The 22,833-nt window shown below is 39.8% G+C and overlaps 1 protein-coding gene across 1 annotated transcript in view; it reads right to left on the bottom strand.

The window, feature by feature from the left end:
* ly75 (lymphocyte antigen 75) overlaps window positions 1-22,796 on the bottom strand; it is a 25,794-nt gene extending 2,998 nt beyond the window's left edge. Inside the window, exons 1-33 of the mRNA XM_023402831.2 lie at window positions 22,673-22,796; window positions 21,098-21,457; window positions 19,438-19,611; window positions 18,966-19,127; window positions 17,242-17,361; window positions 16,291-16,431; window positions 15,146-15,349; window positions 14,619-14,779; window positions 14,290-14,397; window positions 13,755-13,843; window positions 13,382-13,551; window positions 12,574-12,773; window positions 11,607-11,749; window positions 11,032-11,110; window positions 10,705-10,776; window positions 9,993-10,116; window positions 9,628-9,663; window positions 8,590-8,759; window positions 6,838-6,905; window positions 6,616-6,698; window positions 5,688-5,824; window positions 4,894-5,002; window positions 4,537-4,697; window positions 4,270-4,399; window positions 3,794-4,014; window positions 3,538-3,700; window positions 2,939-3,103; window positions 2,685-2,807; window positions 1,858-2,043; window positions 1,512-1,735; window positions 1,124-1,322; window positions 725-886; window positions 511-627 (exon numbers count right to left, since the gene is read on the bottom strand). Coding sequence (XP_023258599.1) covers window positions 511-627; window positions 725-886; window positions 1,124-1,322; window positions 1,512-1,735; window positions 1,858-2,043; window positions 2,685-2,807; window positions 2,939-3,103; window positions 3,538-3,700; window positions 3,794-4,014; window positions 4,270-4,399; window positions 4,537-4,697; window positions 4,894-5,002; window positions 5,688-5,824; window positions 6,616-6,698; window positions 6,838-6,905; window positions 8,590-8,759; window positions 9,628-9,663; window positions 9,993-10,116; window positions 10,705-10,776; window positions 11,032-11,110; window positions 11,607-11,749; window positions 12,574-12,773; window positions 13,382-13,551; window positions 13,755-13,843; window positions 14,290-14,397; window positions 14,619-14,779; window positions 15,146-15,349; window positions 16,291-16,431; window positions 17,242-17,361; window positions 18,966-19,127; window positions 19,438-19,611; window positions 21,098-21,457; window positions 22,673-22,775 — 4,864 coding nt within the window. The 5' untranslated portion in view covers window positions 22,776-22,796. The remainder of the gene's footprint in view (window positions 1-510; window positions 628-724; window positions 887-1,123; window positions 1,323-1,511; window positions 1,736-1,857; window positions 2,044-2,684; window positions 2,808-2,938; window positions 3,104-3,537; window positions 3,701-3,793; window positions 4,015-4,269; window positions 4,400-4,536; window positions 4,698-4,893; window positions 5,003-5,687; window positions 5,825-6,615; window positions 6,699-6,837; window positions 6,906-8,589; window positions 8,760-9,627; window positions 9,664-9,992; window positions 10,117-10,704; window positions 10,777-11,031; window positions 11,111-11,606; window positions 11,750-12,573; window positions 12,774-13,381; window positions 13,552-13,754; window positions 13,844-14,289; window positions 14,398-14,618; window positions 14,780-15,145; window positions 15,350-16,290; window positions 16,432-17,241; window positions 17,362-18,965; window positions 19,128-19,437; window positions 19,612-21,097; window positions 21,458-22,672) is intronic.
* Window positions 22,797-22,833: the final 37 nt, after the last annotated feature.

Below are 22,833 nucleotides of genomic sequence, written 5' to 3' on the forward strand. Positions count from 1 at the left end.
GGGGGGGGGTGCAGAGTCGGGTGATAATTTTCTGTGGTTGTGTCACTATGAGTTACACCTTTCACATCATACATAGTCATTTGATCTCTTTGCTAATAGACAAATATTGACTGCATGGCTTTAAAGGTCCTTGTCATAGTGTGCAAGCTGATGAAGTAAACTGCGGTCACACTGAATTGAATTTGGTGTTTTCAGTCACAAGTTTCCTCATTAAATTGGGGTAGGAATAGTCCTGTGGTCTCCTTTCTGCCACAGGCTGAACACTGATGTAATCACAAGTTAGTTCTGAAAATGTCTTCCTTTGATCTCTTCACATGTAAAACAGAAAGGTCAACGAGTTTAGGATTCAAAACAGGATTGGAACCAGCCTTCACTCCCAAATTAATTGATGACTATTTTAATACTCAGTTATCCTCTTTTTACTCAGAATGCTAAATCCAAGTTAATAATGTTTTACTATAATGTTTTACTATATCCTCTATATCTTCTATATCTAATAATGGGTTTCACCTTGAGTATCCAAGTCCATGTTGAGCCACACACGACTGGTGATGAGAGGGTCATCAGAAATGTACTTTGACACAAAGTCGTTCTCCTCTTTGGTTTTTATGGTCAGCAGTTCAGCACCTGTCAACACAGGAAACAAAGACACAACAACTGATGGACTGCAGTTGCCTCAGATGAATACTGATCATAACCTTTCATACGCCAAATAACCACTCACTCATGCCCTGACAGATGCTCCTAGCCTGCTGCATGCTGTAGACGCTGTAGTTGTAGAAGCTCATGTTGAAGGCGTAACAGTGATCCTCATGCTGCACCCACTTGGACATACCGTTGGTCTGAGGGCAGTGACTGGCTTCTGGGGTAGCATAATATTTGGCTCCTGATTTATAACAACACAAGAATAAGACGGAGAACTGTCAATGTCACAGGTAGATGCATCACTTTTACACAATGGTCCAATTTTGCTGCAGGGATTCAGAGGTGCTATTTTTCTCCTCTGAGCCATGTCTGCACACTGAACCATTCAATACTGACTGATTGCAGTACCTTGACTTTTTCCTACATGATGAAAGAGGAACAATGTGACTCTATATTTCAAAACAGATAGGAGTCTTACTCTGGGAAGTGGTAGTGATGTTGGTGTAGCAGATGGCTCCGTCCCTCAATGTACTGCAGCTGGTGTTCATCCAGTCTCCAGCAGGGGTGACATATACACAGCTGGCCTCTTGGTTGTTGGAGCCTTCCTTTGAGTCAGAGATGGTGGCTTTGTAGTCAAGTGTTGTTCCATCAGACCATTCATAGGCCGAGCCGCTAACCTGCATGGAGAGAGAGAGAGACGTAGATTGTCATGATGGCACGACTGGCTGGCAGCTTCAGCAAAGAATTTACGAGGCACTACCATGTGAAAGTAATCCAAATGAGACGTGCCGTTTCTGGTAAACTCGATTATAATTCATTTTAAAATATTTTATTTGCTCAGATCTTGGTTAAGCAAAAATTCTTACGTCCTGATTTGACAGGCCAATCCAGAGCGGGAAACCATCCGTCTTGGCGATGAGCTTCACGTGTGCACTGTGCTGCAAGTCGTGGATACTTGCCAGGTGGCCTCCACGCTTACTGCACTCTTCCAGAGCCTGGTACCAACTCAACTTTCGGGTCACAACCTCATAAGTTAAGTTACCGTAGTGTTGAAAATCCAAAGCCGACCGGTTGTACTCCTGTTTTGGTTCTTCGGAAGAAGAGGATTTAAAAACATGTAAGATGATTTCAAGCATGAAATATTTCCAGTATTGAGAATAAGAGAGGTGGAGACAGAAGTAAGATTTATGTTGTAAAGTGTGATACACCAACCATTGTCCAGTTTGCAGGTCACAATGGTCCTTTGTTTGAACTCTGAGAAAAGGTTTTTGTTTGGAACAAGAAGCCAGTTGCCTTCAGTGGTGAGACCAGCCAAGAAAGGTGGATCTATATCTGGTCTGCCTTTTGCCCAGTTGGAGTATTGGACAGTTGTGCCATCATACCACTTCATCAGGTTATCTACATCAGAACAAAATCACTATTAATCCTGGTATAATGACATAAATACACACACAGACGTGCGCACACACTAAGGACTAATGTCAGTGTTGATGTAATGTAGATTTTTATTACGCAAGCCTAAAGCTCTGCCTATGGCACCATTATGCTGTTTCTGCACTACACTAACATATAGAAATCAAATAAAGATTAAAAAGGAAAGCAAAAAACCCCATTGTCAATCACTTGTTCAACATTTCAGCCCTCAGACATTTATCAGGTAAAATTTATTTTAACACACCATATATTTTTACACCACCCAGTCGAAACCCACCAGCTCCTAGCATCTATACAAATCAATCAGCCAATGAGCTTTTTGATGGTACTGGTGATGTTAGTCAGTTTATGATCCCTTCAACGCACCTGTCTATGAGGCTTTTCTGGTGTAGAAGAACTTGGTAGTAAATTAAAAGAGAATATTATAATACTGGTATGGGTCAATATTGGCCAATAACCTGGGTTTAGGTACCAGGGTCTGCATTAGTAGGAAACAGCGTTGCAAAAAAGGTCATGTCGTGTAGTGGTCACTGCATGTAGGTAGAGGTACTAACATGCAGTGACCATTAAAAAGAGATTTGTAGTCAAAGTAATAAAATACCAACCGTTTTCATCTTTAAACAGTCCCAGCCATACGAACTGAGCCAAGGTTTGAAACGGTAGCAGCTGCTGCTTGATAAACTCATTCTCCATTTCATTTCGGATAGTTAAGATGTCTGCGCTTAGATCTGAAACATAAATGCAGCAGCATCAGCAACTTAAGCAACATCAGTCTGTTAATAAAAAAAATAAAAAAAAAAATAAAAAGTTTCCGCAACTTCGACATAACAACATGTGTCCCACGCTGTAAAATTCTTACGGAGTTTTTTGCAGGTGTCATCAATCAGTCCTTTGTCGTACTGTTCCCATCTGGAGGCGACCAGCTGGAAAGAGTAGCAGTTGTTCTTGAAGGGGATCCAGTTTGGACCATTAATCTTATGAGGGCACTTCACTGCAACATCCTCTGGTGTGGTGATGATCTCATCTGTAATAAATAAGTTTACGAATTCATTGAGATGCTTTCAAAATGTTAATACTTGCAAGAATACTGATGCATGTCAACTGAGAAGGATATTTGACACATTTTTTTGACAGTCAGGCCAAACAGGAAGTCATGGCTTAATATTCTAGTTTCTAAAGTTCCCCTGCAACAGTTTATACACCCTGTTACCACCAGCAGGGTTTAAATTATAAACAGTACAGTATTTCTATAATATATATTATAACTGTTAAACCCTGTACAAGTGCAACCCCAGAATTCCATAGGTCTTTTATATTATTTACCACTTTTCCTGAGAGAATTTTCCCCAATCTTCCCTGTCTAGAAAAAAATGTTTCATGCAGTAGTTTCATGCAATTAGCAGTATGAGGAAGTATAACAGGCATTTCTGTTTATCTGTATTCCATATCCCCACTCACTTTGTGATTTGTGGCAGATGGCGCCTCCCAGCTCCTCCTCGCACTCCGTGGCTTTCCAGAAACCATCTGTGTCCAGGTAGACGCACGAGCCACTGGTGACATCAGAATACCACCGACTGAACACAGTGTGGCTGTGGTCTGTCCAGCGGTAGTGGATCCCTTCCTGAACACAAAACGAAACATAAAAGAATCTTGTAAAATGGTGTTAAAGTTAATTAAAAGTTAAATAAATGTAGCCCTTGTTTGGTACACTTACATCTTCACTGAAAAGGCCGATCCACATGGGCATGCGCGCACGGTTCACATTCACAGTGAGGGCGGACTGGAGGGAGGTGTCGGCCACACTTGCCAGGTCCATGCCATTACTTCTGCACTGCTCCAAGGCCTCAAACCAGGTGAGATTTTTGACAAGCAGCTGGAAGGTGTGGTTATTGATGTGGATGGGCTCTGTGGAGACCTGGGGCTCCTCTACTTTATCTGAAACAAGTAAGCCTTGTGTTTAAATGACATCATCTCATGAGAGCTGCAATACCTTGTTTTTTTTTTTTTCCACTTATTTATCTGGGCATTTGATGCATTTTATTCAAGGGGTTACAGTAGAGGGATGGCAGGAAATTACAGAGAAAGAGAGACAGATGGGGAACGATATGCAACAAAGTTGTTATGTTAAGTAAACATATGGTCTGGAGCAAAATCAGGATAATAACATAGAAATATTAAATGGTGATTTACCTGCATAGTGTTGGCAAATGGCCACATTTTGAAGGTGTGTGCAGGAAGAATAATCCCAGGTACCCAGCATGGCAGAGTTGGGGTTATTCATCAAAAACACACATAAATCAATACTCTCTGGATCCCATGTCTGATAAAAAAAGGGAGAAAGTACAAACTGAAAATGACATTGTGACATCACCTAAGGCATGTTTTTTTTTTAACCTCTGATATGTAAAATTGGTGGAGATTCCCTTTTACACAGAAGTGAAGTAAAGGAGGACTTACATTGATATGTATAGCCTTATGCATGCCCAGAAGCAGTGGGTTAAAGTTCAGGTAGTTGACTGGGGACTCGTCCGCCCATTCTGGGTCGTTCTGCTTGATTTTTAGACCAATCCAGATCCTTTCCATTTTATTCATGCTCGGTAAAAGTGTGTTGATGAAATCTAAAACACACGTATAGTACGACAATTCTTTGTGTTGCATTTTGACTCTGAGAAACTTCCATTTCTTATTTGAGTGGCTGAAATAACAACTTTATCAATCGTGAGAAAACAAGTTATCTAATGTCATCTGAGTCATAACAGACATGTTAACCATGCTTTTCATGTTTATTAAACATAGAACTAGAATAATCCTCACCTTGCTCCACCTGATCTGATATAGTGACCAGTGTTCCTTTCACTGACTGGCATGCCTCATTGGCAGACCTGAATGACAAAGACGTCATGTTCCTCATCAGTGTGTAGCACTGAAAAAAAAAAAAAGACACCACCATTATTATCACTTGAGTATTTATGCTTCTCAGGTCCTGTGTTTTCGTGCTACACTGTGTGCTAAATCTGAATGTTGTAAATGTATTTTTTGTGACCCTGTATTGAACACCACGCACTACAATTTGGAAGAGGGCTGTCTTATAAGAGATTGTAATTGTCTTGTAAGTGTCAAGAGACTTCCTCTTTTAATCAAGATTAAATATCAAAACATACAGATGCCACGCAAAAATGTTGAAATGAATTTAGCATTTGCAATCAATTTCTCTAAGTGGACATGCTCTCATAATCACACAGGCGGCAAATAAATGTTGGTGTAGAATAATGATTTTAAAAAGAGGCGATAGCTCTTCAGTTCTGCTGGGATAACACAGAAAATTATATTTAAATTTATTCTATCAAACTTAATTGCTATTGCTGCTGGAAATATCTCAAACTGAGATTGTCTATGTTAAGACATTTTTTCATGGGAAATGCAATTTTTTTCCTTTGAAGTACAAAAATATCATCATCCTCTTTCCTTTTAGGTTTAATCCCTCTTAGTTTTAAAAGCAACTCCATTGAGTACAATCACTCTAGGGTTGCAGGAGAATGACAACAAGAGCAAGAGGTAATCTGTTTTAAAGCGTCATGCAGTGTTTAGAGATGTAGATGAATGTAGACCTTATTTCTGAAGGACAGAGAGCCCTTTTCACAGGGCAGTCCAATAGGCCGAGGCTCCAGAGGGTTTATCTCCACTGACGTGATGTTGTGTCTCTCGCACACAAAGGACAATCGCTGCTGGCAACTGAGTTCATGGTCTAAAAGCAAACATATGACAGTCAATGTGCCTATTATGAATCAAGTCAAGTAATGTGCATCAGAGCTTTTTTGCTCTCCGAGATGATTAAAGCCAGATTAGTTCTAGCTCATTTTATAACGTTATGTGCTGTTCTGGACAATTTTACAAAACATTTTAAAATATTTGCTCTTTTCTGCTGTTAGAGCGGTTTTCCAAGTGAGCACTTTCAAAACAATTATTGTGTAAAAGTTACACAGTTAAAGGTAAAATCCAGTTTATTATTAAGTATTTCTGCAGAGGAATAGCCATCACTAAATTGAATGATTGAAGTTAAAAAACTTGTACTTGTGAAGTGAACTTCACCATCTTTCTCTCATCAAAGTTTGACAGCACCTTTTTTCAGCTAAGCCCACTTGCTTCAGATCAGTGAGAAGAGCAATAACTTCATTAACATTATTCTTTATTGTCATTTTATTTTATGGATTTGACCTGCTGGAAGCTGTTAGTCTGGTATGTGTGTTGGCTGAACCAGGTGTTATTTAGGCCAAGAAAACAGAGAAAAATTTGACTGTTCTTATTATATATACTGTATATGAAACACATTCTGGATTCCCAAATTTGTGCAATACTTACTTTTAGACTGTAGCAAATGTCTGATTACCACATGTACCTGTCACCTTCTAATTCATATCAATGGTTTTCCTTTGCTGACTGCGTTTGAGTGAGTTAGGAACTGGTATTAAAATCTAAAGATTTAAAAATATCCTTAATCATATTCAGTTGCATAGAAACACAAAGATGTTTACTCGCCTGGAAAGACGCTTTCAGGACTGATGGAGATGCATCTACCCAGGAAAGCTGCATGGTATAAGTCTGGGTACATGTGGGTGTACCTAGAAAACACATTATTTCAATCAACACATTTTTCCAGATATATACAGGCATAAGAGTCATGAATGTGTGTGTGTGTGTGTGTGTGTGTGTGTGTGTGTGTGTGTGTGTGTGTGTGTGTTTGTTTGTTTTGGCACTTACGTCATGGGGAATATCCTCCCAGGCTCTTTCATATTGACCCACCAGTTTTGCTTAGAAGAACTTGAGATCTGTTTAAAACACGCAAGCTTAAGTACCACATCATAAAATAATGATATAATCGTCTTTATTACCACTTGGCTCAGAATTTATGAAGTACTTTATGAAAAACAAGAACTTGTCAGACAGAAAATCAGAAGGATGCATCAAGCAGGCAAGGAACTTTTATGGCAGTGATGACTGTACTTTTTAGTGCTTAGCTTAGTGGCAGAATTTAGTGCTATTGTACAATGTATATTGTACTACATTATACATTTTTCTATTCTACTGTTTGACTGCTTCCAGTTGTATTCTCATGAAAAAAGCTTTCCATGACCAAAAGATTGTGGAAAGAATTTCCACAGTCATTAGACTGTACAAATCAATTACAGATTCCCCTGGGGAAAGAAAAATGTAAACAGGGCGAACTGCTTAAAGAGAGAAAAACAAAACAGGGTATTCCAAATTATTCAGCCATCCCTTTTTGCTGTCTAAAATAATCTTAATGTGTTTTTTTTTTAATGTATTGTTAAAAATTAACAGTAAGAGAAAATCTCTTTGGGGAAATATCAGAAATATTCCTGTTTGTCTCAGCAGACTGGAGAGGTGCGTTGGTGTCTGTGTTTGATTGACAGTGACTGGCAGGCTGGCAGAGTGCTGTTGACTCCCAGACAAAGTAAACAAACCTGTGCAGACAGCTTGTTGTAAGCTGGGATTCTGAAGAGTAAGGACCACACCACTCATTCAAGGTACTCTGATATTTGAGGTGCAGGACAAGACATGTGTTCATGTTTGTAAGTTAGATAGGAAGGAAACTTAAGTAGGAAAACTGATGTGGGTTGTTGGTCAGAATCTGTGGCTCTTGTGTTGCGTAGGAGTTTCAGTCTGACTCAGTGTAACCATCTGCCCTGCCCATGATACAACACTGATGTCAGTGCTTTATGCAATATTTAATTGAAAAATATCAAAACAAGATCTACGTGGAATGGTATTCTGTCCAATTCATGCAAAAGCAGGGACGCCTTGACTAAACCAAAAAATATAAATTCAAGATTTTGCATGCATGTTGGAGCAGACAAAACTGCTAGTTCAGTTAGACTTTGAGTTTTGTCTCTTTCTTTCCCCCAAACAGTGATTGTCCAATCATAGTAGAGCAGCCATGGCAGGCCTGTCAGGAGCTCTGGATTTCTTCACAAGCTGTAGCTGAAACACATGGGACTGGAATAAGAGCTATACCTGGTACATATAGAGTTTGGAGTGTGGAAGGTGGTGTCTTTTTTAGCCTTTTAATAAGCTACATAGGTTAGCATGTCCACTTAACCATTTTTGCCTCAACCTTTTAGCACAATATCATGCATGTGGACATCAAGTGAACATTTAAATGGTTCTTGTTTTAAAATAAATGATCTGGACCATTAAAGTCATCTGGAGAGAGTTTTCAGCCAGCTTGATGAGTTTTAGCATTAGCTCATGCTAGGTACCTAAAACTAACTGATAGTGATAGTGACTTCAGTCGAATTACTGTGAATTTTGAGTCATATATCTGCCACTGTTATCAGTGTAACTTGCATACGTGCTGTCCTCGGACCAAAAGCTAGACAGGTGTAGCAACAGTGACTGAGGGAGATGGGGCTCATCGAACGGTCACTCGGTCTTGGTTTGATAGCACTTATGAGCCCATCATTACATGGCCACATATAGTCTTGTCTCACTTACCTTTTGTAGGTACTGGTAGATCTTTATGGCAGCAGTGGAGGTAGTTGGTGTAGCCAGTTTGCTGTCGTTCATATTGCAGAAGAGCTGTGCCCCCTCAAAGGTAAGCTTAGGCTCCTGAACAAACCAAAACTCCGCTCCATCCACGAACAAGGAGGTCTCATGGTGCCCAACTGAAAGGCACAACAAATAGCTTTAAAATTGTGACACAGCTCAGGCCGTGACAACAGACATATCACACCCAGCCACAGACATGCACAGACGAAATTATTCTAATACTGAGTTTCTGCATCGTTCATCAAATCATTATCATTATATATTATTTTTGTCGGTACCTTTCAGCTGTATATTGTTTATATAATTCCTAGTAATATAATTGATCGATAGGATTACTGAACAGGCTTACACGGGCACAGGCCCAGGGGCCAGAGCCTCTGTATGAAGTGACTGTTAATATTTCCTGTTTGAAAGTCACAGAGCTCAGTTAAAAGACTACAGATACAAGCAAAACCACCACGAAGAGACTCACAACGACTACAAACAATGCAACCGCATGGTTTTATCTCTGTTGGTCCTGTATATTTTACTTGTCTATGACCAGGGCCCTATTCTCTCATAATCTCTCCATGCCTGGACCCAGATAAACAGCAGAATTTGTTGGATGGATCAACTAATTATAAAATAAAAAAAAAATGATTTCTTAATTTCTGTTTTTGCTAAAAAAAAAATCAACCCATTGTGAGTTGACAAGCTTGCAAGCTTCTGTCTCAAGAGCCAAAGGTGACAAATATTGTTTCTGTTTACGAAAGGAAAGAAAAAAAAAAAAAGGACTTTTTAATACCTTCTCAGATTTTTCTTTGAGGGTAGTGAACTAAGTGCTTTTAAGACTTTTCAAGACCCTGTGCTAGTAAGTTGTCAGAGAAAAAAAAAAACATGGATAAAAGAAATTCTGGCCTCTGACAGATCTGAGTCACAGTTGAAACTCAGATTCAAAAGATAATCAGATTTTAATCACAAATTCTGGAAAGATTTAGTCATTACCGGGATTGTACCAGTCTGGGATCTTTGGTGTCTTTCCTGTTGAAGCACCAACAAAGAATGAATTAGAAGCAGAATAAATAAACAACCCCACGCAAACAACAAGCTAATGTTACATTCCAGTAGATTTATGTATAAGAACATACGGGTTTTAAATCACATGTGGGAAAATTTGTCTTTACTTCATTACTGTGTTACAGAAAACTGTACAAATAACTCAACTACTGGGTGGTCGCACCATTCTAGCCGCATTACAAAATCCCTAATTAAGCATCTTGATGACAGGTTTTAGCTCTCCACAAACAAAAACCAACCTCTGCTTTGTGCACTGCTACACTACACAGTAGGGATTGTATGTGTGGTCTTACCGCGGGGTATTTGGCAGACCCACTCCAGCCTGGAATCACAGTGAAATGGTGTGGCGTAGAAAGGTGTGGCAGTTAAGTCATAGTGCAGAAGCACGAAAAGGTGCTTCAAGGTGCTCTTCATTGTCTAATGAGGACACACATTGTTAACACAAATATTGTCACAAAGAAAATATACAAGAGAAGTTTCATAACTGTGACATTGCAGATCTTGTTCCTTCCTGCAGCTCAGTGATAGTTTCAGAAGAGACTGTCTGTCTGCCACCACAGTCACTAACCAAGACAATCTAAACACGAGCAAAGGTCATCGTCTGAGCTGCAAGATGAAAAAGAACTTCTTAAAACGGAGGGAAACAGCAAGAGACAATTGCTGGTATTCCCTTCTGTGTGAAACACAGGAGTCAAATTAAGAGAAATGATATTCATGGTCAGCTTGATGAATAATAAATGACAGTTTCCTCATGATGGGAAAAAACAAAGCAGAACCCCTGCTCTGACCGACTGTCTTCAATGAGATTTTGTTTCAATACAGCATGAAATCATGCATGAGTCAAACGGGGGCGGATTTCAGCTGTAGCTCTTCTGATGAATCCCACAAACAGCCGCTAAATGGCTTTGATTCATAGATCAATCTGGACAGTATGGGTAACCATATCTTACAACACAATAATATAGTAGTATGTCGTATAATGTAGAGTAAACCTATCCAGCCCACCTTGAATGCAGTGCAGTCCCGATTGTATGCATCATCCTCATGGAAATCCTGGTAAAAAACCTCCATAGATACCTGTTGTGAAGACATGAATAAACACACTTCACGCTTGGTGCGATAATCTATCTATCTAAATAAAGGTGCCGTTTCAGCTGCAGGGTTACAAGACAAGAAATTAGAGTAAATTAAAAATTTGGCCAAGATATGATTCAAATTGTTTTCAATGCACTTTAATTTGTTTTATTTGTTAGAATTCGCTGTCTTGAAAATTGCACTGAATGATCTGATACCTAAAATGTTATACAATACTATATGCTACACTATACTCACAGGCCGGCCATCGCTCCACTCCCAAGAGCGATCAGATGGGTTTCTCCTGTTCAGGCCAACCCAGAAGTATCGATTATTACTGCAACAAGAACAACAGAGCAAACCATCATCACCCCAACAATACAAACTCTTCTAATCATTTAAAAATCCTCTTAAGTGCTGAGAAATTTTAACAGCAATGTTGGCATCTTATTGTTAGATACAAGATTAAAAGCTTCAAACTGATTCAACCACTCAATGAACATGTGTGAGTTGTGTGTCAGGAGAGGGTCTGTGTTTACTCTGACATTCAAGTGAAATGCTGAATGTTGAAGTGAACAAAGAGAGGAGGTGGAACTGTGAGGTATGCGCCCACAAGGACAAAACAACATGTTTAGCGTTCATCTCTTTAAGTGACTGTTACTGCCCCTCTGATAGGTAATGACTGTGTCTATAAAAGTTAAAGCAACAACCAGTTTTTATTTGTTCATGTCAGAATGTTACAAAATAAACAATGACAAATTAAGTAATAAAAATAATGCTAATAATGCTTCATAAAAAGGATACATACAGTATACTAATGCATGTGTGTATACCTGATGGTCTCTCTCATGATGCTGTGCAGGGCCCTCATCTCAGCAGTATTTGTGAAGCTGGGCAGGTTGGCTCCCAGAGCCTGACAGAACCTCTCAGCTTCCTCCCAGGAGCGCTTCCTGCTCAGCCTCTCCTCATGAAACACCTGACAAGGTGAAACAACAGCTCACAACAGCTGCCAAAACAGTACCAGTAAAGTAATAAACTGGAGTAGCTTGTAAAGAAAGCCAATTCAGATGTCAGATCATGTGATTTAACAATAAGACAGTCATAGTAAATCAACAGATAATCATATGTTCCTGTTCTGTTCTTTTCTTTTCACCAATGCTGGGTTTGTGTTTTGTTTTGATTGACTAATGGTGATGTCATTAAGTTTCATAAACCTCCCTTCTGGGATTAATGAAAATAATACACTATGATTTAGCAGTGCACTCCTAAAAAACTCTGAAAAAGTATCAAAACTGATGAAATTATTTTTTTTTATTCCATGTATTCTAATTCCTTGTCAAAACCTGCTGCCTACATTACCCACAATGCAACTCAACTGCCAAAAGTTTGGTCAGAAATCTGGGTGCGTTATGCTAGTAGCAGCTAATAGTCTCAGGTCGAGGAGGAGCGAACTATGGAGGTTTGATAATGTGACGTCTTTCCACCTCTACTAACAAACTCTTTTCATTTTCAATCTTGTTGTTTTCTGCCCCGACCAACACTGACTCAAATGACATCACTTGAGGCTTTTATAAGACTCATTCTGCCCCCTCTGAAGCCACAGAAGGCTTTATACAATTTTTTTTCCCTCACATACAACATAATACTCCCCATCCCCTGTAAACAGACTTCGATGTGTAAAACTTTTTTAACTCCTACTACAACCATCATCACCTTTGCCAAACAACTATGGCTCCTAATGGTGGAAACAGTCTACAAGACCAGAGGCATTCAAAGACACAGTCATACACACATACACACCTTGTAGCAGTATTTGATGTCTGGTTTGGACACCCATCCATCAGGACAGGTTGCATTGGGGTTCGGCTCTGGCTCTGGGGGTGGAGGTGGACTGAGGTCTATTCTACAAATGGAGCCGGCCGTAAAAATGGTACAGTTCTTCACCTCCCACTTGCCCAGGGGTTTCCCGGTGGACATCACTGCACAACTTCCTGGCCGAACTAAAATACACATGAAGATAAAGCACTAAAAAGCTAAATATTATGTGCAAAATCTGTAATATAGTTATTTTTTTATTTTCATTTAACATATACAATCTAAGTTTCACTTTTACATGAAAAATCTAAAATTTTTGTTGTTTTTTAAACTCATTAAACATGAAAATGTGGGTCTGTTGTCACGGTATACGGACATTAACATAACGATGATGATAATGATAATGATGTAAACATTAGCGAGTCAGCAGACTAGAGCTGCAAAAACAACTAGTCAGTCCACAGAAAAACAATCAGCAACAATTTTGGAAATATTTATATAATATTTATTATTACATATTTGATACTGTTTCCCATACTGTTTTATTATATTAAACTGAATATCATGGTATTGGACGGTTCCTTGGACAAAACAGGACATTTGACTACAACACCCTGGGCTTTGGGAAACTGGAATATAATCTATATTCTGCAAACAGAGGTTCAGAATTACATACAGCACATTATAACATTATACTCAACCATGAGTCTTTTATGACAAGCCTAGTCCTCTAGTCTTTGCTATTTCTGCATTAGGGTCGGAGTTGTGCAGAAGCTGTGTTGCTTTTACTAACCTGGTTGAAACCAGCCCCAGTTAGTGTAGGTAACCAAACCTGGGGACCCGTCCTGGCTCAGCCACTGGTACTCTCCTGTGTTCTTAATGTCCTGCAGGCCAATCCAAAAAAACTGCGTTTCCTTGCTGATGTGCTCTCCAAGTAAACGGCTGATGAAGGCCTGCTCGAACCTGGAAAGAACGGTCAAATGTCAGTGACTTGACAAAGACCAGCTACAATTATGTTTAAGAAGCATATGTCATGAATCTGCCTTACAGTTAAAAATGGAGGTACCGTAGTACCAGAGGTATTCATCAGCAGTAGTCAGCAGCTGATGAGTATCATTGTCTATTTCTGATCAAAGAGCAAGGTCACCTGCTCAACAAATTCCTACCTGTTTCTTATAGTGATGTTACAGCGATCTTTGAAGGACACTTGCTTGGTGTTCACTTGATAACAGGAGTTGCCGTGTCTCCTCCAACCCTGGGGGATTGACAGCATTAAGACTTCAGATACATTCAAATTACAAAGCAAAAGTGGCCCAGTCCCTCAGTTTCTGTTCTGACACACACACTGGCCTCTGCGATGGTGCTTTACTGAGATCAGTCATGTGTTTTTTTTTTTTGTTTTTTTCCTACCACCATATTTAGGTTAGTTTCATTTTTGCATCCACACATCTCTTCCGTTCCTGAAAAAGCTGCCAATACAGCAACAGATCAGCCTTTAAATGACTGAATGTCATCTGACCTCCACAGCGGTAAACACACTTATATGACTACTTCCTTCTTTGTCTCATTTTCATGATGATTGCAAATGTGTGCGTGTAGCCGCGGTCATGCACATGATGTTGATGTGTGGAAGGACAGATGTCACTTCCAAACAGGGATGTGAATAAACAAAAAGATCACATCTGTAGACAACACACTTACATCTTCAAAGCGGCATCCAGCCTGTGTCACTGATTGCTTGACCTCTCCTTTCGTCTGACACATGAAAGGTAGCCTCTGTGTGCAGTTCCCAACCCGCCAACCATGAGACTGTGGAGAACAGGCACAGGTTTGATTTTGCAGGCCTCATACATAAACAAACATGTATAGAGGATCATAAGATGACAAAAACCCAGCCTTGGCAGTACACAAACAAACACACACACACACACACACACACACACACACACACCATGCAAAAAGGCTGACTACAATACAAGTGGGGTTACAGAAAAATGCATGCCCTCAGAACAACATCAGCATAAAGACACCTCTCCAGAGTAGAAGACGCAGCTGGTGTCCTGAGTGGGCTGGACTGGTTCGTTTGGAGCCCAGTAGGTGAAGGTGACGGGTGCATGGTCGATCCACTTGAAGACCGTAGGGTTCATGTTGGTCCCGGTCAGACCGATCCACACATCCAAGGGCTTGCCGTCTGATGGATCATAACGCAAAAATAAAAACATCACTTTATGGACATATTTAAAATCAAACTCCAACGGTCAAGGCAGGGGTCTGTTGATTCACATTCTGAATTTAATCCTCATTCCCACAATGTTCAGGAGTGCAAAGGAAAAAAGTAAGGCAGTAGAGTGTAAATCAGCTTGTTTTATGAAATCCACACTCGAGTGATTACTTTGTCTGTACGGTAAATCAAGAGAAAAGCAAAGAGGCCACACCCCATTCAACACAATTGTCAAATTTGCCTTAGCAGATATTTCACTTGTTCAAAGAGAAATGACTAGTTCACAGCTCATCGCCAAGAAATATTACATTAGAAAAATGAAAATGAGAGTTTTACCTGCGTGGAAATGAGTGCTGATCATCTCTTTGCTGTCGATGGAGTGGAGGCTGGCCAGAAAACCTTTTCCTCCTCCCTCTGTTTTGTTACACAGCTGCTGGGCGTCTGTAAAGTTTTGAGGCTTATCCTTCACTAACTTGTAACACCAGCCATTCCACGGGACCCAACCGTCAGCACACACTGTTTCATTATACACAAAAGACTCTGTAGAGAGGGAGAAAGACAGGTAGAGGCCATGAAGGGAAATCAGGTCAATTGTATCTCCATATCCCAAAATCACAAATTTGACTCAAAGGACTTTATGGTCTGAACAACGTTTGACACCTTCTATCCTTGGATCCTCGATCTGAATAAGGAAAAACCTTTTAATACGGAAAAAAAGGGAGAAACAGAAGGGAGGAGTGATCTCACTTGAAATCACTGAAATAACTGGTACTGATACTACAGAGAGCAGAAGTACAGCTGCTGTTAATGCACCTAATATAGTCAGGCCAGTTGCTGTTAAAAACAAAAAGAAGAAAAAGAATTGGAAGCATCACCTAGTGTATTTATATCAATTTTATTCACTATTGGTGTGTGTGTGTGTGGGGCTTCAAGGATCCTGTCACTTCATCCATCAGTTGGATCAAACAAAACGCTTTGGATGTACTGTATGAAGCTATGGGCTGTTATCGTGCAACGGCCTGACTCTATGGATGGCAATATTGTTCCCACCATTTTGGCTCAGAGTCCGAATGAAATATCTCAACAACTACTGAATGGATTGCTATGAAATTTGCTAGTTATTCAACTTCTGACTTTGGCGACCCCCTTATTTTTCCTCTAGAGGAAGAGGTGGGCATTTGTGATATTTGAGTGAAATATCTCAACAACTATTGGATGGATTGCCATGAAATCTATAGACATTAATGTCCAAGTCTGGATGAATTACTGCTATTACTGCCATTCCTGTCAGCTTCAGCTGTACTTGATTTTTATTACTAAGTAGCAAGTGTTAGGATGCTAACACAACCATTTAACTCAAAACGCCACCATGCATAAGTACACCCTTGCAGAGCTGCTAGCATGGCTACAGACTCTCAGTCCTATTTAAATATGTTCAGAAGAAATATTTGTGCAGACAGCGAGGGCACCAGTTCACCTACCTGTTGTTGCCGTGCGAGACGCATTGACACTCTTCTTGCAGATGTATGGCAGCCGTTTGTTGCACGCCTCAGATTCAAAGTTCTGTTTAGAGTTGAGGACTCCACAGTCTGACTCAATAAGTGAGGAGGTGGGTGGCATTCCTGTCAAGCACATTCCCCCACACACAATGAGTAAAAATAAAATCCCATATTGAATTTGACAGCAGAGAAGAAGATCGGCATTTAACACTGGGTATCTTTCTCGATTCAGCTTATCGAGGTTTCATAAAAGAAATGTTTTATGCTGCAATGCTGGTTCGACAGGTTAGACAGTGCTGCCAACACTGACATGTTGTAAATTACAGCAACCACAAAGAGCTCATATCAGTAGAAGGCCAGATGGCTGCAGTATCCTTCATACTGCAGTGTAAGAACAACACCTTCCCTCTGACAAGAACAGAAAACATATTACAATAGCTAGAAGCTTTATAAAGCCTTCCATTCAGCACTATTAATGGGTTATTCAGCAACACTAACAATCCCAATGCCACACTGTGTCCAATAACCATGCACAATGAGCGTCTTTAGCTTTTACACTGGCCTCATTGTTTCTCTGACTGACACCAAGTCACAGTTTATAGAAGGGCAGCAACAACAGCCGAGCACAACAGGATGCACGTTCTGGTGTGCTAGGAGAAGCAGGTGTTTCAGGAAACCAGAACTGGTTTATTGTGGTGACAACATATGGACTTGCAAAAATCTACATGCATTTTTTTTTTTTTTTTTTTGATCAAAATGGTTGCACTTTAGCAAAAGTTAGGGTTTTTTTACCACCATGATTTCTCACAATCATTGCTTTCATCGACTGAAGGGGCCTGAACTTACGGCGGGATCACTCGCAGAAACTGATCAAATATTGAAAAAATAACACAGGGGAAAGACATAAGAGAGAGAAGATGTAATAATCATTGCCTTTTTCCCAGCGCAGGACTGAGAGAGGGGAGCCATCCGACCACTGCCAGCCCTGAGACACGTCTAACTGCTGAAGGCCGATCCACATCCTCTCAGGCATTCTGCCAAGTCCGTCCAGTACTACACAATACATCACAGCACAAAGTAAATTCAACAAAGGATAATCTAAGTGTATTTCAATATGAACAACATAACAAAACACAAACACAGGGGTTACACAAAAAATTGATTAAGAAGGATAGAGAGTAGAAAAGTGGGTGAAAGAGACGACCGTAAAGCCCCAACAGTCCTGGAAAACTGTCAAGAATCTCAAATGTGTCCTGGTGCAACCCAGGCCAATTCGAAATCTATCACGAAGTTGCAGCTTTAAATGTCACTGACAGCAGTTGTTTGCGGAAGGACGGAGCTGCTGCTGCCCCAGTCACACTTTGTCACATCGATTGTGGTTTTCAACTTCTTAAACTGAGATAGTGTCATAAACACAAAGCAGGACTAGCAACAAATATTTTGGATAGAAGCCATGTGACATTCTGAAAACACAAGAGAGGTTAGATAATAATCACGCACTCTACAAATGTTTAAACGATAGGCTGTGCTGTTTGCCGTGTCTTTGATATTTCTAAAGAAGTTCTTATGACCCACAAACCCAGAAAAGATATCAAGGACAAAAATGCATCTTTCGATCTACAAGACTATTTTCTCTCTCTGTATTAATGTGTCACATGACAGTTTGATAAACAGGATTTAAGAAAGGAGAAACAAGAGAGGAACAAAAAGAAGAAAAGAAACTGTCTCAACATCCACACTTGCAGCATTTGTCAGTAGTCAAGTGCCACCTTGTGAAACAAATCTACAGAAATAACCAACAAAACCCCAGACTCCATTTAAACTGAAAAACTGCAGAACAACCTATGAGGAACTTATTTGATGAGAGATTGAAGTGATAATAAGCTAATCCCTTTACTCAGCTAAATAAATGGGTCTTAGTCATTTGCGCTTCCCTTTTTTCTTTTCTTTTACTCCCACATAAAAGAACAATAAGCAGGAAAAACCGAGGAATAATAATGATGGAATTCACCCACGGAAGGCAGAAGTAAAATATTAGATAAAGTAATTTCATGTAAAATTCAGAAGCTGAATCGTACATAAATATCACGCAACACTAAACATTATTTTTGTGTAATGAAACGTAACAGAAATGCAATCGGTTTTTATAAAAGATCATGTATGATATTAGTCATATCAATAAAACTCTTGAATCACTGGTTTTGGGTGGTGTGAATAAAACAGATGTTTCTCTTTCTTGCTGGGAGCAGGAGTTAAACTCGAAATGAAACTATTTCCTTCAAAGTTCTCAGGCAGTATAAATATTGTTTCTGGGCTGTGAGAGACGCAGGTCAGTTGACATATTTAAGATTTATTTTAGTCATTGTTTCCTTTTTTTTTTTTTTTTTTTTTTTTTTTTTTTAAAAATCACCAAAAATGTTACAGTAGAGCATTTAAAAGCCCTGCCAACATAATTATCATTATTGCGGTTGTTACTGTTATAAATGAGGCATCCCTGTCATATCAGAGCATTTGATCATGTTTATGCGGAATTCAGCATGGCATGATGAAGCTGATGACTTTGACTACTTGGCATTTTATTTGATCTTATAAATGAAGAGGAAGAAGGAACAGAAAAAGAAGGAGGTGATGGAGCGGTAGTAATAAGTCAGTCTTACAGGTTTTGGAGTGGAGATCTTCAGGTGCAGACAGACTAAACAGATCAGCTCCCTGACTGCGACATGAATCCAAAGCTTCGTGCCAGGTCACCGCGGCACTGGAAACAAACTCGTAACAGAATTCCCCTTCTGGCCCGGCAAACAGAGTCTGGCATCCCTCCTCTGCAAAGTCAAAGAGACCGTGTGAGTTGTGTGAGCATGTGCCTTTGTGCGTGTTACTCAGTTGTGTAAACGGTGGATGTATTTTATTGTCTTTTATCAAAAAGAGAAAAACGAATTAAAAAGAGAAAATATCTTGCACACAATCAGCTCCTAACAGACATTTTAGGCCAATAATATCACAATTGCTACATTTGGAGACAAATGTTGATTCTCTTAAAGTGATACCATCATTTAAAAAAAAAAAAAGGCAGCTGAATGTCTCCATATTCGATGTTTCGTCAAGTAAAAGTAAAAATAAAGTGCAACATGCCAGGTGTTAGACAGTGTCCCTTTTTTCTGTCTTGGTCATAGTCCAAGGAAGTGGCACACCAGGACAGTCCAGGGAAATCTGTGTCGGGGAGGCATCCGTGGTGCCAGCTGCTGTTGTATTTGAAGGGGAACACACAGGGACCGCCGGCAGAGTTCCCATTGGTGGTGTGGACAACTGCACAGAGAAGAGAGGTGAGCAGAGAGCACAGACAAAGACCTACTTCAAGATTCTACTACTAAGTCATTTCTAAGGAAAAAAACAAAACCATGCTGAAAGTGAAATCAAGTGTCTTGTTCCTTGCACCAAACACTTCCTCTTCTCAGGATAAACAAACTAACTAAGTGTTTCGTATGGAAAATCGTTGGACAACTTAGTTGGAAAAGAAGGTTTTATATATTGAGGGCAATAAAACCACAAAGCCAGTAGACCTTTAGACACAGATAGTTCAGTGTTGCATTTTTGTAAATGATGAAAGACTGCATCCAACACTGAACACAGATTTCTACACAGGGACCACTCCTTAAACTTACATCAGATCCTGTATATTGGTAAAAAAACAAAACAAAAAAAAACAACAACAATGGAATGAATGTGAAAAAAGAGAAATAACGTTCTTCAAGAAAAAACTAGTGAGTGAAATAAGAAATTAAAATTATCCTGGTGCAGAATACATCGTGGAATATGTGACAATGTGAGTTTGTTGTTTCACAGACGGAAAGTGATGGAAGAGAAATAAATTGTTATTGAGGAAATACTATTTGAATTTTGACAAGTCTAAATCTTAGATTTAAAATAGCTAAGAAAAGCAGCATGAGGATGCATCTTTACACCACTCTAGAGCCTTTCCATTTCAGTTTTTTTCCTTTTTAATTCATGCTTTATTAAAAGAAAACATACAAAACTAATTTTCTGGGTTATCTGGATAGACATCTAAACAAGTGCCGTTTTACTTGTGAAAACCACTATCATTTTAAAAATGTGCATGATCTAATATTATTCAGCACTTGTAGATAATTTTGAATGTAATACACAGAAAAGTATACATATATTGTAAATTCCTAACAATTCAACATATGTTTCAGGGTAGCATTAAACAAACAAACCAAAACTGAGAGCTTCTATGTGTCACTTCACCACAAAACCCTTCTGCAAACCCTGCAAATGCACAATCATAAAGCACTAGCAACGGAATTCCCCACAAATTCAGAAGACAGTGTTTCCAGTATGAGTTAATCAGGTTTCAGAGAAGTCATATTCCTTAATTTGACACAGCGTGTTGTTACTTGGCTTCAGGGGGAATAACTGATGGGAATGACCATAAACCACCAGGAGTGCTGTTTAAAATGTACCAAAACCTGTTTTATCACGTGACACAAATGCCAACGGAGGTAAGACATGGCCACACAAGGGTGTAATGCATCACAAGGTTGGAGTTAATTCATATTCAATTCAGGAAGTGGATCCTCTGACAGAATGTAATGTGTTAAAGTCAACACAAACTGCATTTAGACACATTTTCGCTCCTTGACTGAAAACCTCCTCAAGCATTAGTCAATCCTCAGAGCAGCATAATGGACTGCCTGGAGCATGGGCTTTTTGCTATGATGAGATCTTTGTAAGCATTTTCTCTATCAGATAAGAGAAAGAAAACCACACTCACCATGGTATGACTTCTGGCAGATGTTGTCCTGGGAACCTCCTCTCACCCACGCATCATTGGGGTCCCGTTTGGCTACAACTTTGCTTCCGTTGGCCGTCAGACCCATCTGATACGCAGTGAAAACAGCCCCATCCAGGCACTGCCACCACAGCAGGACATTGCTGCCACAGTCAATCAGGGACAATGTCTTGTGGCGTACGTCCAAAGCCAAGCACTGGGACGTGGCCACGTGGAAGAGCCGGTGACCCATACCCCATTTCCACAGCTGGGATTCGCTGTTTGGATCACAGGTGGTGAGGTTCAGGTCTTTCTCCAGGCACTTCCCTGTGCTTGAGTGCTGGATGGTGAAAGCATCTTCATCTGTGATGATGTGACAGACAGAAAACATCTCAGTTTAAAAAAAAAAAAACACATGACTGACTTCCCCTTGACATCTGCTGAAAGATCTAGATTGGGCTCTGGAGTCTGTGTGATCTTTTTAGGCCATGCAGGAGAAATTTCACAAACAAAAATTATAACAATACTAGGTATAAACCTGGTATATGACTGTTCCATGTTTGGGGTTCACCTGCTGTTATCAACCAGCTGCCCTGGCTTCCCGGCTGCTCGGGAGCTACAAGGAAGTGGAGTCACACTTCAAGTTCATTTATTAAATGTACCACTATCAGCTTTAAGCTACGGTGGGTGGAGTCTACATTCTTACAACATAAACCTAACTATAGAAACTGACGTTATGTCAGTCACATTATGGCTGGGCAAAGCACAGATAAATATAAACAATATGTAAAATAGTGAAAAAATATACACAACATAACGTGTGCGCCTATTAGATGTAGCCCATTACACTAGTCATTTTAATACCCAGTTTCTGTATTCTTAACAAGTATTGCCAATGCTAAAATAATAAAATTGAAAAAATCCCTGAACACTTGATGTGTATTTCAGAGGGCTGATTCCAGTCATTATACTTAAATTTGACTAATTTTAGTCTTTTTTCATACAAGGAAATACATTTCATATAAGATATATAACTGCATAAACAAAGAAAAAGTAGGGAGTAAGTAGGGAAATATAATAAACATAGATAAATAGTTATGAGTGGTTACAGCAAAATATGAAGCAAACAGATAGTGACAGTACTTACCCACACATGCTTTCGAAAATAGAAAACAATCTCATATTACAGCTTCACTTTACTGAACATACACAGCAGCTAGGCTACATAATAGGGGAGCTGAATACAGATGTAACACATGACATACACAGAACTATGGGGAAGGAGGGAGGAGTATGCAATTTGTTTGACCTGTCAGAATATGATTTGGTATCAAACTCACTGGGGGATGGGGTCATTATCAAACTACTAATGAACTACTGGGTTTGTATCTGCCACCACTTGTAGTTTCACAGGACCTTAGCGCTTGTCCTCGGAGTCATGTCGCGCTTCAGTGGACGAAGTTGTTATTATCCAGCTGAGGCAAATGTGAGTGGCAGAAATGGCTTAGTCATGGTCGAAAACATGATAAGTGCGAAAGAAACGAAAGCAAACTTTCGGAGCTTGAGTTAGCTACTTACCAAAGCCTTTTCCGCTAGCCGGTGAGCAAGTTCCCAAGAAAACAGTTGTCTCCAACACAGTCAACAAACAAAGGCAAAGTGTCGCCTCCGTTAATTTCAGCATGTTTCCAGCAGAGTCTTTTGGTCGGATTCATAAAGAATCAGCCCTCCCGCGGTGTTGA

The sequence above is a fragment of the Seriola lalandi genome, unplaced genomic scaffold (assembly GCF_002814215.2).
Source record: "Seriola lalandi dorsalis isolate HSWRI2012SDOR001 ecotype SW California unplaced genomic scaffold, Sedor1 jcf7180002054040, whole genome shotgun sequence".
Lineage (NCBI taxonomy): Eukaryota > Metazoa > Chordata > Actinopteri > Carangiformes > Carangidae > Seriola > Seriola lalandi.